Raw genomic sequence first — 14,804 nt, 5'->3', positions numbered from 1 at the left:
ATTCTTGGGGAGTTTTGTGGGCAATTCACTACATGGGCATGACTGTTTGTAGACTGGGTATGTGTCCAAATATAGACACTTCAGCCTCCCTCCTCCCATGGCTGTGGCAGGATGGGGGGGGGGGGACCGGCCTCTGACTCTGTGGACAATCACATAGCAGTGAATTTTATTAGGGCCAGCTAAGTCATGGAGATTATAGTTTCTGTGGCCCAACCAAAAGAAGAGAATTTCAGTTTCTCTACCTTGGGAAGGAAGTGATGAGCCAAGAACAAAGAACAGAAAGCAAATCCTTCTCCATATACACAGATTCCATGATATCATACCCATATGAAACCGTCCACACAGGGAAGCATATCCTGATCTCACACATTGTACATATTGTCTGGGGTGGCAGATGCAACAACAGCACCCATCACTAAGTTTGACAACAGCTGTCAAAGAACTCCAGTATCTGCCCCACTGGGGATCTGCCCCATTAGTGTACTTTGATCTCCTTTAACACAAATCCATGTTGTTCAGTGCATCTATGACCAATTCTGTCAAATCAGAAAACTTGAAATTTAGAAGAAGAGCTCTGCTCATTCATGAGTCAGCCACAACTCAACATCTGGTGAACTCTGGGCAGATGCAGTCCAACCAAAGGACACAGTGTTAGCGGAAAGCTACTTAACACATTTCAAAACGTGACTACAGGCGAGACTGTCTTATCAGAGACTGTTCTATTTGGGAGTGTGATAACAAGTGGCATTAAGACACTGATAAGAGCTACTACACTCAGAATGTGGCCCACATGTATATAAGCAGCGGCTCTTGTTGGCTGCTGCATACCTGCCACTCGGCCTGCCTTCCCCACTGATTTGAGAGCAGGAAGAACCATGAAGTGGCTGCTGTTGCTGGGCCTGCTGGCACTCTCTGAGTGTGTTGTCCACAAGTGAGTGTAGGGTTGAGCATCAGAGGAGTGGCACTAAGGGCCCAGCCCTCTACTGCCTACCATGTTCTCTGTCTTTCCTGTCTTCCTCTTTTCTTTCCTCCCTCTCTTCCACCACATGGTGTCTTCTTCCCTTGGCCCTGTTTCCACTCTTTTGGGGAGACCACGCTGTAGGGGTGGTTTACAGTCCAGGTGCTTAGTACAAATAGGATTTGATGAGCACTCCATCATTGGCCAGCTGTCACCTCCCCTTGTGCATTTTGGATAACAGATGGAAGCTTCTTTCCTGCTTCTTCCTTCTTCCTTTTCTCTCAGACTAGTTTCCTTGTCTTTCTCAGGCTCTGGTAGCATCCCCAGAGTATGATCTTGCCCAGGGAACCCTCTCCTCCCTTAACTGTGACTGTCTCAATGCTCTACCCCAGGGTTCCTCTGGTCAAAAAGAAGTCCTTGAGGAAGAACCTGATTGAGAAGGGCTTGCTGCAAGACTACCTCAAGACTCACACCCTCAACCCGGCCTCCAAGTACTTCCCCAAGGATGCCTTTGCCTCTGAGTCCACTGAGAGCCTGGAGAACTACTTGGATGTGAGTGCATGGGGCAGCCCCAAGGACTGAGCCAGCAGCAGAGAGGGTGTCCACAGGATTTGGAGGGTAGCCAGGGATGTATCGCTGCATCTCAGCAGTGCATAGCATTTAGGGAAACTCACAATCACAGCTGTTGCCTTCATTTGTTTACCATTCATTCATCCATTTGTTTAAGGTTTATTTATACTAAGCACACTGCTAAGGGTTAGGTTTTGTGCTGGACCCAGAGGGGCAGCACTGAGTAAAGTCAGGCAGTAGGATAAAGGTGACCTTATGAGTCTAATCACTTAGTGGGATAGGTGACTAGGATGAGCACCACCAAGTGAAGGTGTCACTCAGTGAGCAAGAAGCTTCTGGAAGACAGAGGCACCTCCTGGGAGCCATAAAGGCAGAACTCCAAGAGGAAGGAGGGACTTCCAGAGAGCAGTGGGCTCAGGCTCAATCTATGGCTACCAAGAGCCCAGCGCACTTAAGGAAGGACAACAAGAATGTGTGAGAAAGGCTGAGAGAGAAGGGGATTGGTGACAAGTGAGATCAAGGGACTACAGGTGTGACAAAATACAGAGCATCCAGGACATGCAGACCATAATTCCCATGGATTGGTCTGTATCATTGTGGGGGTGCCAATGACATAATCTGGTCTTCAGGACACCATGTGTCCTCTCTGTGAATAGCACGTGACCAAGGACACAAAGCAGCCCTGCCTATGGCCAAGGTCTTTGCCTCTAAGATCTACCACACCTACTACAAATGAGGTCTCTAAAGCTCCAGGCCTGCTGATTTGGAGCAATTCATTCATATTCTGTGGGCATTCATATTCTGTGGGCAATTCATTCATATTCTGTTCTACATGATCACCATGTCCATCATCCATGGGCAAATGCAAGTTATTAACACCATAGAGCTTCAACAGATGCCCAGCACAGGTTTCAACTGGCCCTTGGAAGAGCTCAGCAACACCAGCCAATGGATTCACTGCACAAACACTTACAGAGCATCCACTAAGTGGAGAAGCTCTGTATAGGGTGAGGACACAACAAAGAGCAAGACAAATTTCTGAGATTATTCAAAAGAAGAAGAGAAACAAACAAGAACGTGATATGAATTCAATGAGTGTGGCCACAAAGAATACTTAGTTAGTTAATTAATTGGACCAAGAGGAAGAAGAAATACAGGGAAGGGTCAAATATAGATGCAGTGGCTAGGAAGACTTCTTGATAGACACAACATTGGAAAAGAGCTCTGGAGAAAGAAGAGACAACCAAAGGAAGATCTAATTAAGAACCAGCCAGCGGAAAGGTGTTTGGGTGGGCAAGAGCTTGTCTAAGAACAGCATAAATTCAGTCTAACTAGTGCAGAATGAACAAGGGGGAAAGTACTGACAAAGAACATGGACAGTACCTTTCTTAAAATCTCCTATCCACACAGAGATTTAAGAATGACAGATTTCCATGTGTTTCCACATTTAAATGACCTGTGTGTCTTCTAACCAGTCAGTGAAAAAGCACTTGAGGTTTTACTTGGCTGGGTACCACGGGGTACACCTCATCATCCAGCAAGGTATCCTCTCCAGGAGGTCGAGACTGACACAGGCAGTACACCAATCAAGAGAGGATAGCAGATCAGCCTTGGGTGTGAATGTGCTCAGCAGAGAACAGAGGGTATCAGGGAGCAATTAAGAGAAGATTCCAAGGAGTAAAGAAAAGGACTGACTGAATGAGAATACACTGGAGGGGGTGGGTGGGGTGAGAAGAGAGTTGGAGAAGATGGAGGGGTGGACTGAGGAACTGGATATTGAGGGACGTCCCACATGGGGAGTCACATGTAATTTGGCTGTGCTGACCTTTCCCCTACAGACCGAGTACTTCGGCACCATCAGCATCGGAACCCCCCCTCAGGAATTCACCGTCATCTTTGACACCGGCTCCTCCAACCTGTGGGTGCCCTCCACTTACTGCCGCAGTCTGGCCTGTGGTGAGTACCTGTACCTGCCTGGGCTGTCCAGAACCAAGTGACACTGGGAACCCTGACTGCTCAGTAACTTCTCATAGCTACTACTTCAGTCTTGGAGTCACTCAGGGAATCATACAACAGGCCTTGCCCAAGCTATTAGGAGCCAAGTACTAGGCACAGATGCTCTGGGGAATAAAGGAACAAAAGACATTAACAGGTAGATTTGCAGAGCAGAAAGTGCATATGGATCCAAAGTCAATCCTGGTTAAAAGGCTCCAGGATGCCCAACCATGTTGAGAGGGCCATGTGACACTGTGGACCTAAAGTCAGTGCTCAGTACCATGGGCAGCCAGGCTGCTGTGCTCAGGGTCTTCCTGGAGGACCTCAGAAGGACACAGGAGCAGGCTGGGACCATCTCCAACATGCTGCTAACCAAAAAGTCAGAAGTGGAGCCTGTGGCCTATTGGTCATGCCAAAGGTTATGTTACGACAGATCATACTTTCTCCTCCAGGGCAACATTCCCAATAAACCCAAAGCTAGCAGGCCATTACCTGCCCACAATGGTGGCTCATTCTTTTTAAGTTAATGATGTCACTTCCTGCCTTTACAGCTCTTCATAAGCGGTTCAACCCTGAGGACTCCTCCACCTACCAGGCCACCAGCGAGACCCTCTCCATCACCTACGGCACTGGCAGTATGACTGGCATCCTGGGATATGACACCGTAAAAGTGAGCACCTGGGGGCTCTGTCATTCATGCTGCCCTAACTAAGGATACCTGCCAGAGGCTTTAGGGACCACAGTGAATCCCTCATTATACCTCATTCCAGCAGTATAGTTCTCAGAGATCACCCAAGCAACCTAACAGGCTGGTCAGGAAGAAATATGACAAAGCTTGCAAACTTGTTTAAGGAGGTGAATTGTATGTGTGTAAGAGGAGTGGTGCCAGCCAATTTCAGTGCTGAATGTCACGGAGGAAGCAGGGATTGGAGGCAGAAAGGTGAAAGTGTCTTAGCTCTCCTCTTCCTCTACCTGCTTCTACTCATGTGAGCTCCACAGACCCCACAGAGATGACAGGAATCAGCGACCCTGACTTGCTAGGATCTACACTGCACTTGTCCATTTGAAATGCACATACCAGGAGCCATCTGGCCTGCCACAGAATCCCACAGCGAGTCACACACACCAGCTCCCAAGACCTCTCTGATGAAGAGTCACAGTTTTTCAGCGTGAATACCCTCTCCCTGACATCCAGCCCAAAGCCCTGAAACTGAGTCCTTGAAGAAATGAGAAGGATCACCCTGGGTACAGGACTGGCTGGAGCCCAGCAGCACTCCATCGACACAACATGGACATCATGTCTGTTCCCTAAATACAGGTTGCAGGCATCGAGGACACAAACCAGATCTTCGGCCTGAGCAAAACAGAACCTGGCCTCTTCTTCCTGTTTGCTCCCTTCGATGGCATCCTGGGTCTGGCCTACCCCAGCATTTCCTCCTCCGGTGCCACACCCGTCTTTGACAACATGTGGAATGAAGGCCTCGTGTCCCAGGACCTCTTCTCCGTCTACCTGAGCTCGTAAGTCGGCTAGCCCAGGGTCTCTGCCACAGAAACATTTATTTTTTACCTGGTCCAGCAAGGAACTTATCCAGGGCTGAGTTGGCTGGGATGATCTTAAAACAAAATTTTCCAAGTGAACGCCAAGGTCTGGAGGTGGGAGTCTTTGGGCAATAATGCTACCAAATCTCTCTCTCTCATACACACATACACACACACACACAAAAAAATCTTCATTCACTGTTATTTTCCACCAGAAGTTTTTATTAAGATTTTATTTATTTTATTGCCAAGTCAGATATACAGATGAGGGGAAACAGAGAGGAATAACTTCCATCTGATGATTCACTCCCCAAGTGACCACAACAGTTAGAGCTGTACCGATCCAAAGCCAGGAGCCAGGAACTTCCTCCAGGTCTCCCACATAGGTGCAGGGTCCCAAGGCTTTGGCCCATCCTCTACTGCTTTCTCAGGCCACAAGCAGGGAGCTGGATGAAAAGCAGGATTGCTGGGATTAGAACCAGCGCCCAGGTACAAATCACGTATTTGGAGACCATAAATTCTAGGATCTACTTTAGGCTACAGCTCTCCAACTGTGTAATCTTGAGCAAGCTTTCTTCTCCGATTTAGTCTTTGTAAAGTAGAAATAATCATAATGACCACAGCCTGGATGATACAGGATTAAAAGAACCCACATCTGTAACTCCTTCAGCACAACTCCTGGAATGAAGGAGTACCACATCAAGGGTACCCCTTAGGTTGTTCATAGCAGAGATGTAAGCTTGCTGAGTAAATGAATTCCTATCTTTTCCCCTCTCCCAAACCCTTCCACAGTGATGAACAGAAGGGCAGCGTGGTCATGTTTGGTGGCATCGATTCTTCTTACTACACAGGAAGTCTGAACTGGGTGCCTGTTTCCCATGAGGGCTACTGGCAGATCACCATGGACAGGTGAGACCACACCGTTACATGGTGTCCTTTGCTTGAGCCCTGATCCCATTTCTTCAGGGACTCATACTTGACCTGTACTCCCAGTCTGCCTGCAACAGCCATCACTGCCTGAAACAGGAGGAAGCTGGAAACTGGCAAAACCAGAGAGAGCCAGGAAATAAACCACACATCTGGGAGCCCAGGTGCTTTACAAAGATGGTCCAGGATACAGGTCCACCTCCCAGTACCCGTGGGGAGGGTTAGCCAACCCACCTGTCTACACCTCTCAGCATTCAGGTGACCTGGGAAGCATCACTCGACCTTGCTCCCTAGGTAAATTTCATTGGCAGTATAGGATTACATCAAAATGACTAAGAAATTATCTCAGGGTACATATTCTCTGGACCTTCTGTAGCCTGACTTCTCAGCTATTCTGGACCCTAAAGAGGGTCCATCTAGAATGGCAAGATCCTCTATGGACCTAGGGGATATTTTGGTGCATCTCATTTTCAGCATCACTATCAATGGAGAGACCATCGCTTGTGCTGACAGCTGCCAGGCTGTGGTTGATACGGGCACCTCTCTGCTGGCTGGACCCACCAGTGCCATTTCCAACATCCAGAGCTACATCGGAGCTTCCAAGAACTTGTTGGGAGAGGCAAGTCCATCCCCAGATGCTCTCTTCTAGACTCAAATGCTAGAAGTCCCATGTAAGACAAATGAGCCCCTAGTAATACTTTTACCGTTACACCTTCCAGGGTACCATCAGCTGCTCGGCCATTGACTCCCTGCCCGATGTTGTCTTCACCATCAACGGAGTCCAGTACCCTCTGCCCGCTAGTGCCTATATCCTGCAGGTAAGGAAGAGGCTCACCCACAAGGTGGCCTCTGAACAAAGAAAAGCACACTTCTTCCAGCTAATGCCAAGAGGCAGATTGACAGCTGGTCTGCAGGGCCTATAGAAACAATCTATCCATAAGCAATACGTGAATGAGAGTTGGAAGAAGCCCCACGGGGAAAGTGAGTCAAAAGATAACAGCAAAAAAGAGAACTTTGTCTATTACACTTCTGAGCATTATCTCTGAGTCTCAGGTCCTAGCCATTCTGAGCAAGTTGGCCCTCTCTCATCCTCCATTTCTTTGTATAAAAACCAGGGAGTCAGCTCATTCCACCCTCATGGTGTGGTTACAGTAATCATGACAGTCACCACATCTTTAGTCCAGTTAGCTTCCTACAACATGACCCAGGTACAAAACTAGTTTTTCCTAATGGGTTGAACTTACTCAGAGAGAAGCACCCATGCCTGGGCCCATCCACAGGAAATGTAATGTACAGCCAAAATCTTAGTAAGGAGCGGAAGGAAAAGGACTCACAGCTGCCTAGTGTGCCATTGACCAGCATGGGAATAAACATCTCCCTAAACATCAGTGCTGAGGTCAGAGTCCGTATGTCTGCCAAAAACATTAGGTAAGTTCTATCAATCCATGAGCAAGAGTACAGTGAGGGACTGGCATGATGGCTTAATGAATAAGTCCTCATATTATAAGCACCAGGATCCCGTATGGGTGCTAATTCATGTTCTGGCTGCTCCATGTCCCATCCAGCTCCCTGCTTGTGACCTGGGAAAGCAGTGGAGGAATGCTGTGGGACCCAGCACCTATGTGAGAGACCCAGAAGAAACTCCTGGTTCCTGACTTCATATAGGTTCAGTTCCAGCTGTTGCACCCATTTGGGGAGTGAACCAGCAGATAGAAGATCATTCTCTCTGACTCTCCTCTCTCTGAAAGTTTGATTTTCCAATAGAAATAAATAAATCTTCTTAAAAAGAAGAGAGCCCTTAATGTATATTATCCAGCCCTGCCACCCTCACCCTCTTTCTAACTTCCTGTGCCATTTTCAATCCCACAGGAAGATGACGACTGCATGAGTGGTTTTGAGGGCATGAATGTTGACACCTCCACTGGCGAGCTCTGGATCCTGGGTGATGTCTTCATCCGCCAGTACTTCACTGTCTTCGACCGGGCCAACAACCAGGTTGGCTTCGCTGCTGCAGTTTAAGCCTGCAGCTCTGAAGTCTCTTCTGGAGAGATTTGGTCTCTTCCCTTCACCCTTTAGATGCATAGAATTCTCTTGATGATCTTGCTGAACCACAGTCCCCTTCTATAAGTAGTACCTTAACCCTGTCCCAACTGGCACCCATAACGTACAATAAAAACCACTGATGCAAATATGTGTGTGGCTGCTTCTCCCCACTAGTATTGCTCCTTTGGTTCTACACCAGAACACCAGGCAGACAAGCAAAAATAGTCTCACACACTTGGCCAGCACAAAAGACACTGAAATTTCATAGCAGGGCCAGGATGACAAATGGGCATCAACGGTCCTGTGGGAGCATCACAAAAAGACCTGAGGACCAGAAACACTAGCCACAAAAAGGAGGACACCACTGCATCCACAAAAACGAGGACACCCACAACCGTAGTTAAGAGAGTCTTAGTGGCTTCTCCCAGAGCCACAAGACATGACAAGAAAAGGGGAAGAGCTACAATGATGATGACCCCAAGTAGGCAGGAAAAGGACATGTTGTCTGATAGACACAGACAAGAATGTGACAGAAGCGGACACTGACGTCCTTCCGACCACACTTTGGGATGAGCTAACAACAGAGGACCTTCAAGTGATCCATTTCCCTCATTTAAATGCAATGGCTTTGCGGTGGATGTTTGGTGCAGCTCAGAAGACTACCTCTTTACACAGCTGTATCCCATATCAGAGGGTTTAGATTAGAGACCTGGATGATTCTGGCCTCAGCTTTCTCCTGATATACTCCTCTAGGAAGAAGCAAAAGATGGTTCTAGTGCTTGGGTCCCTGTAAGCCCCTCTGGAAACCAGATGGAGCTCCATTTCCCTGGCTTCTCCCTGGTCCAGGCCTGCATGTTGATGGTACTGGGAGAATGAATTAGGAGGAGGAAGATTTTGCCCATCAATCTTTCTCTCTCCCTTTCTTTGTCTCCAAGTTTTTCAAATAAATATAAAGGAATGCAGGGGAGAAAGAAGACAAAGAAGGAGGGAAAAGAAAAGGACTAGTGTTTTTACTTAGGGTGTTAAGACATCACTGACTGCAATGCCAACTTCCCATTTGGGGTCTAGTTCATATCCTGGCTGCTCCATACACAATTCAGCTCCCTGTTTGATGGCCTAGGTAAAGCAGCAGAATATCGTTCAAGTGTTTTGGCCCCTGTCATCCATGTGGGAGACCCAGATGAAATCCTAGCTGTGGAAGATCACCCCTGGATCTCTGCCTACCTAACCCATGTGGGAGGCCGTGGGCACACAGCACACTGTGTCCCAAGGGGAACCCCTGACAGAAATTGACTAAACGAGACCCCAACATTGCCTGTTCACTGGGCATGCAGCAAGAGGAATGGGCTGCACCCCATTCAGGTGGTTTTAGACCCAAAGAGGCATCTTGCTTTGATCTCATAAAAGAAGTCAACAATTTTGGGGAGCACTCTCTGCTACCAGAGACTGGAGGAGGTGCTGGGTGCTCTCTGCTCACTCCCCCTGTGCTCCCTTCTCCCTTTGGGCCCACTGCCACTTGTGACAGGAATTTCTTTGTGTAGAAAAGCCCATTCTTCCATAGTAAAGAAAAGCTCAAAGAATTAGCCTCTTCCACACCTGCCCCAGAAATGATACTTAGATGCCTTCCTAACAGAGAAAAGGAATAGCATCTACTAAAATCAAATAAAATACAACCATTACTAAAATGACAAGACCCAATTACTACCTATCCATATGAATCCTGAATCTAAATAACTTCAGTTCGTCAATAAGGAGTCATAGATTTGCAGACTGGATCAAAAACAAAACCCTTCTATCTTTGCCTACAGAAAACACATCTCACAAAGATATGTGGAAATGGAAAGTGAAAAGATGGAAAAAGACTATATTCCAGACTAATGGAAAAGAAAAATGAGCTGGTGTAGTCATTCTTATATCAGATAATATAATATGCACTTTGATGTGAAAAATAGTAAAAAAAAAAAAAAAAAGATAAAGATGGATACCACATAATCATAAAGGGATCCATCCAGCAAGAAGAATTAACAATAAATGTATAATAATAAATAATAAACGTATATACACCAAATGCACATAACTACATAAAATGACTATTGACAGTCCTAAGGGAAGATAATGACTCCAGTACAATATCACTGGGAGACCTAACACTTCATCAACAAAATGAAAAATAAAAACTATATGATCACTTCAATATATACAAGGAAACCATTTGATTTAATCCAACACTACTTCATGCTAAAGACCCTAAACAAGATAGGCATCGAAGGAACATTCTACAACACAATCAAAGCAATATACAAAAAATCTAATGCACCATAGGGAAACATTGGAAGCTGACAAAGATGTCCACTCTTACCGCTGCTATTCTACATAGAATTGGAAGTGCTTTTAGAGCTATTAGGCAAGAAAAAGGAAATAAGGAAATTCAAATTGAAACTGAGGAAGTAAAATTATCTGTTTGCAGACAACATGATTCTATACATAGAAGAATCAAAAGACTCAATAAAGGGATCATTAGAACTTATAAACCTAAGACGTGGAATATCTCTATGAGGAAAATTACAACACATTAAAAATATAACAAATAGGGCCCGGTGCTGTGGCCTAGTGGCTTAAATCCTCGGCTTGAACACGCCGGGATCCTATATGGGAGCCAGTTCTAAGCTCAGCAGCTCCACTTCCCATCCAGCTCCCTGCTTGTGGCATGGGAAAGCAGTCAAGGACGGCCCAAAGCTTTGGGACCCTGCACCCGCATGGGAGACCCGGAAGAGGTTCCTGGTTCCCGGGTTCGGATCGGCACAGCACCGGCCATTGCAGTCAGTTGGGGAGTGAATCACCGGATGGAAGATATTCCTCTCTGTCTCTCCTCCTCTCTGTATATCCGATTTTGTAATAAAAATAAATAAATCTTTTAAAAATATATATATAATAAACAGAAGACATTAAAAAGATGGAGAACTTTACCATATTCCTGGATCAGCAGAATCAACATCATCAAAATGTCCCTATGATCAAAAGTAATATACAGATCAATGCAATCCCAATTCAATTCCCAACAACATCATAGAGATAGAAAAAACGATACAAAAACCCATCTGGAAACACAAGAGACCATGAATAGCCAAAGCTACCCTGAAAAATAAAAATAAAGCTGGAGGAATCACAATTCCAGATCTTGAGACATATTACGGGGAAGTGGTAATTAAAACAGTCTAGTACTGATACAGAAACAGAAAGGAAGATCAATGAGTGGATCAGCAACCCCAGAAGAGAGCCTACAAATGTAGAGACAAATAACCTTCAACAAGAGAACAGTAAATAACCCAGGAAAGGGCCCAGCACGACAGCCTAGTGGCTAAAGTCCTTGCCTTGCACACACCAAGATCCCATATGGGTACCTGTCTGTGTCCCAGCGGCCCTGCTTCCCATCCAGCTCCCTGCCTGTGGCCCTGGGAAAGCAGCTGAAGATGGCCCAGGGCCTTGGGACCCTGCACCAGCAAGGGAGACAGACCCCCATGGAGGAGGCTCCTAGCTCCTGGCTCCTGGCTTTGGATTGGTGCAGCTCCAGCCATTGTGGCCACTTGGGGAGTGAATCATCAGATGGAAGATCTTCCTCTCTGTCTCCTCTCCTCTCTGTATGACTTTCCAATAAAAAATAAATAAATAAAATCTTTAAAAAAAATTTTTAAATGTAAAAATAAAGAAAGGATATACCCTGACAGAACAAGGAGGAGTACATGAAGTGATTAATGGAATCTGTCACCTCTATTCCAAGAGCATTATGTTCACTAGCACAAAACGACGAATCTTCATGTTCAGCACAGGTAGTTTTATACTCTGTGCAATCTATCAGCACCAACTATTTGGGAAACAATAAAATATAGCTTTCCTCTCTTGCAGGTGATTCCACCTAGAATGTACCTTTTTCCAGTTATACTCTTCCTGTAAAAACTTGTCTGTTTCTAAATTTTAAAACTTCAGAATAACCAAGACCATGCAGAGGCAACAAGCATTGAAAAAGAGTTAGAGAAATTCTTCAGATCCTGAGACAAAACCATCAGATTGGAAAGGAAGAGGTTTCTGAGCCTGGGATAGGCAGGGACTGTCATCAGCAGTAGTTAGGCAAGACGCAACTTCATCCTTCAGCATCCTCTTAAGGATCAAAAATATATGAAGGGGTGGTAATACAGAATAGGGGTGACTGGGGTATGATCCAATGAGCTGGAAGTCACAGCTCCTACCCCATACATAACATCATCCTCCCACCTGGTCAATCAAAAGCCCCTTTCCCAGGATCCTTCTGTCCCATTCATATCCTGGGGGAGATAGTGTCATGAAGTTATGTATGCTAATACTCATCTAGAATTTGTAGAGGTAATCATATCATCTCGCCCACAGAAGCATCCCACATACACCAATCTCATTAAACAGGCCCACAAAGGAGCTCTCTCTGTGCCTCATAGCATAGCTGGAGAAGGTGCTGCGTGTTTTTTTCTGTTTCCCTTCTACCTGCCTGTTTCTTCCTTTAAGTCCATTAACCGCTCATAACTGGTAAATCTTTGCATAAGGTAACCCATATTTTGTATGTATATGTATGCGTGTATGTGTGCACACACTTTCATTCTCTCTTTTTAAATAACATTTTAATACTTTGTGCATATTACATACATGTATACACAGAACGTGTCTCCAGGTAGCAAGCACGACCCAGGAAAAATTTAACAGTCTACTCCCCCACTTCAGTTTTGGTTGTGGATAATGGGTTGATGCCTGGCAACTCTGTGATTAGAAGGATTTAGAACAACTTCTTGTTTAGAAGGATCTAGAGCAACATTCCTCCAGGAGGGTTTGGTAACAAAATGTTTCATTAAAAACATAAACTCAGATGGATTCAAACCCAAGACTATAAACTGACACTGTAATGCTAAGATAACTATGCGCCACCTAGTGTTCAACTAAAAACACACTCTCAAAATAATTCTGCAATGTACCACCTTGTAGGCCTTTCTTCAAGATTCACAAGGCACAGGTCTGTCTCTGAGATCTGTTGTGATCTGTCTCACTCCATGTCAGTTTCATCTCTTATGCCAGCAACCCTACTTACTAGTCCTATGCTCTTTGGCAAGCACACTGGAAAAAGTCCACAGCTCCTGCTTCTGCCAACAGCTGCCCCAAACCGGAGACACTGAGCCAAAGGCTGGTGCTGGCCACTACAAAGGGTTAGGGTGAGCTCTACCACCCAACAGTGCCACACGCCTCTCCACTGTCCAGTGCCCCAGGCCTGTCACAGCTTCAGGATGTGTTCGAAGCAGAGCTGATCACATGCCTCCCTTACTCAAAACACCACGGAAAGCCTGGCAATTACACTGGGAATCAAGTGACACTTCATGGGCATGAACTTCTTGATTACTTGGTATCTTCTCTCCTGCACTTTGATCCTCTCATCCCAAATCCTCGCCTCACTGGTCATCCTCCCAGCCAGCAAGTAGTTTTAAGTTTTTCTACTTCCACACCTTTCCATATGCTCCCACCACCACTGCTTCCCAGTGTCTGAAAGCTACAACTGAGAGCTGAGACTCAAACCCAGGTACCCCACTGTGGGATCTGGTTACTTCAACTGTTAGGAGAAACACTCATCCCTAAAACCATGAGTCTTGAAATGGTCCTGATCCCCATGGACTTTGGGGGTGGTTCCAGGGCCAGGGCAAACTGATAACAGCTTTTTGCCACCATTCCTTCATCTCATACTGTTCCCAGAACCCCAAAAATAAGACCCAATAACACAAACACATGGAGTGTCTCCCCTTGTGCTTTCTGGACCCAGGGCTGCTGAGAATTCGCAGCTGAGCTCATCCTGGAATGAGTACTTTGTACCCAGGAGGTTAATAGTGACTTGGCACCCGAGGGAGCAGCCAGTCCTGGGCAGGAAGCAATACACAGCCCAGTCCAAGAACTCCTGCAGATCCTCCTGCACCTTCTACTCAAGAGCCAGGCCTTGGGGCAGCGGAAAAGGAAGCAGGCTGGGTCCTTGGGTGGGGCCACCTACACTCCTGGCAGCTCAGGAACCACTGCTGTGGTTCCAACACAGTTTCTCCTGTCCCAGACCACATACACAGCCCAGGGTATGTCACGTGTCCAGGGTATGCAGGGGTTGGCCACACACTCTGGTCGTGATGTTCAGAGGTGACTCCTTGCGAAGTGATTGAATTTCTGTAAGCTTATCAGGTGAGTGCACATGACTGAATCCTGAGGCTTTGTAAGAAGACACCAAAGATACAGCCTGTCCCTACAAGCATCATGCCACCTGCTTCCCCAAGTCTCCGCCAGCAAGAACTCAGCCCATTCAAGGACCACGTCGTTTTGAACCTCAAAACCGTAGGTCCAATAAACCTCCTTTCTCTATAAAAAATCTCCTTTCTCAGGTATTTCTTTATAGTAATAAAAAGCCATTCGAGTGCTGCAGGCTTCAAAGTATGAAGAACAGAAGTATGGATAACTGCGCGTGCATCTGACACCTTGGGGAGGGACCTGAGGTTGGGTGACACAGGTTCCAGTCAATCCCAACAGGACTGAGTGTGACAGTAGTAACTAGCTTATTATTAACACACCTTGATTGGCCCCTTCCCACGACCACCACTCTAGAATCTATCTGAAGTTCAGCTCCTAAGGGAAACAAAACATAGCTGAGGTGGTCGTGGCACCCACCAGGTCCCCAAGAACTCTTGAAGCAGAATCTGCTAAAGTAGTTAGGACCCTACCACACACACGG

At 46.2% G+C, this 14,804-nt stretch overlaps 1 protein-coding gene across 1 annotated transcript; it reads left to right on the top strand.

The window, feature by feature from the left end:
* The first annotated feature begins 875 nt into the window (after nt 1-875).
* On the top strand, nt 876-8,008 carry LOC121157598 (pepsin II-4). The gene is made up of 9 exons (XM_040981890.1): nt 876-931; nt 1,351-1,510; nt 3,367-3,484; nt 4,075-4,193; nt 4,842-5,041; nt 5,855-5,971; nt 6,464-6,608; nt 6,709-6,807; nt 7,859-8,008. Exons 1-9 carry the CDS (start codon nt 876-878, stop codon nt 8,006-8,008), a joined length of 1,164 nt encoding a protein of 387 aa, XP_040837824.1.
* The last annotated feature ends 6,796 nt before the right edge of the window (nt 8,009-14,804 follow it).

The sequence above is a fragment of the Ochotona curzoniae genome, unplaced genomic scaffold (genome assembly GCF_017591425.1).
Source record: "Ochotona curzoniae isolate NIBS_2020 unplaced genomic scaffold, NIBS_Ocur_1.0 contig_3527, whole genome shotgun sequence".
In the NCBI taxonomy this organism is placed as follows: Eukaryota; Metazoa; Chordata; class Mammalia; order Lagomorpha; family Ochotonidae; genus Ochotona; species Ochotona curzoniae.
Note: the sequence above shows the minus strand (reverse complement) of the source record. Positions and strands in the feature narration are given on the sequence as shown.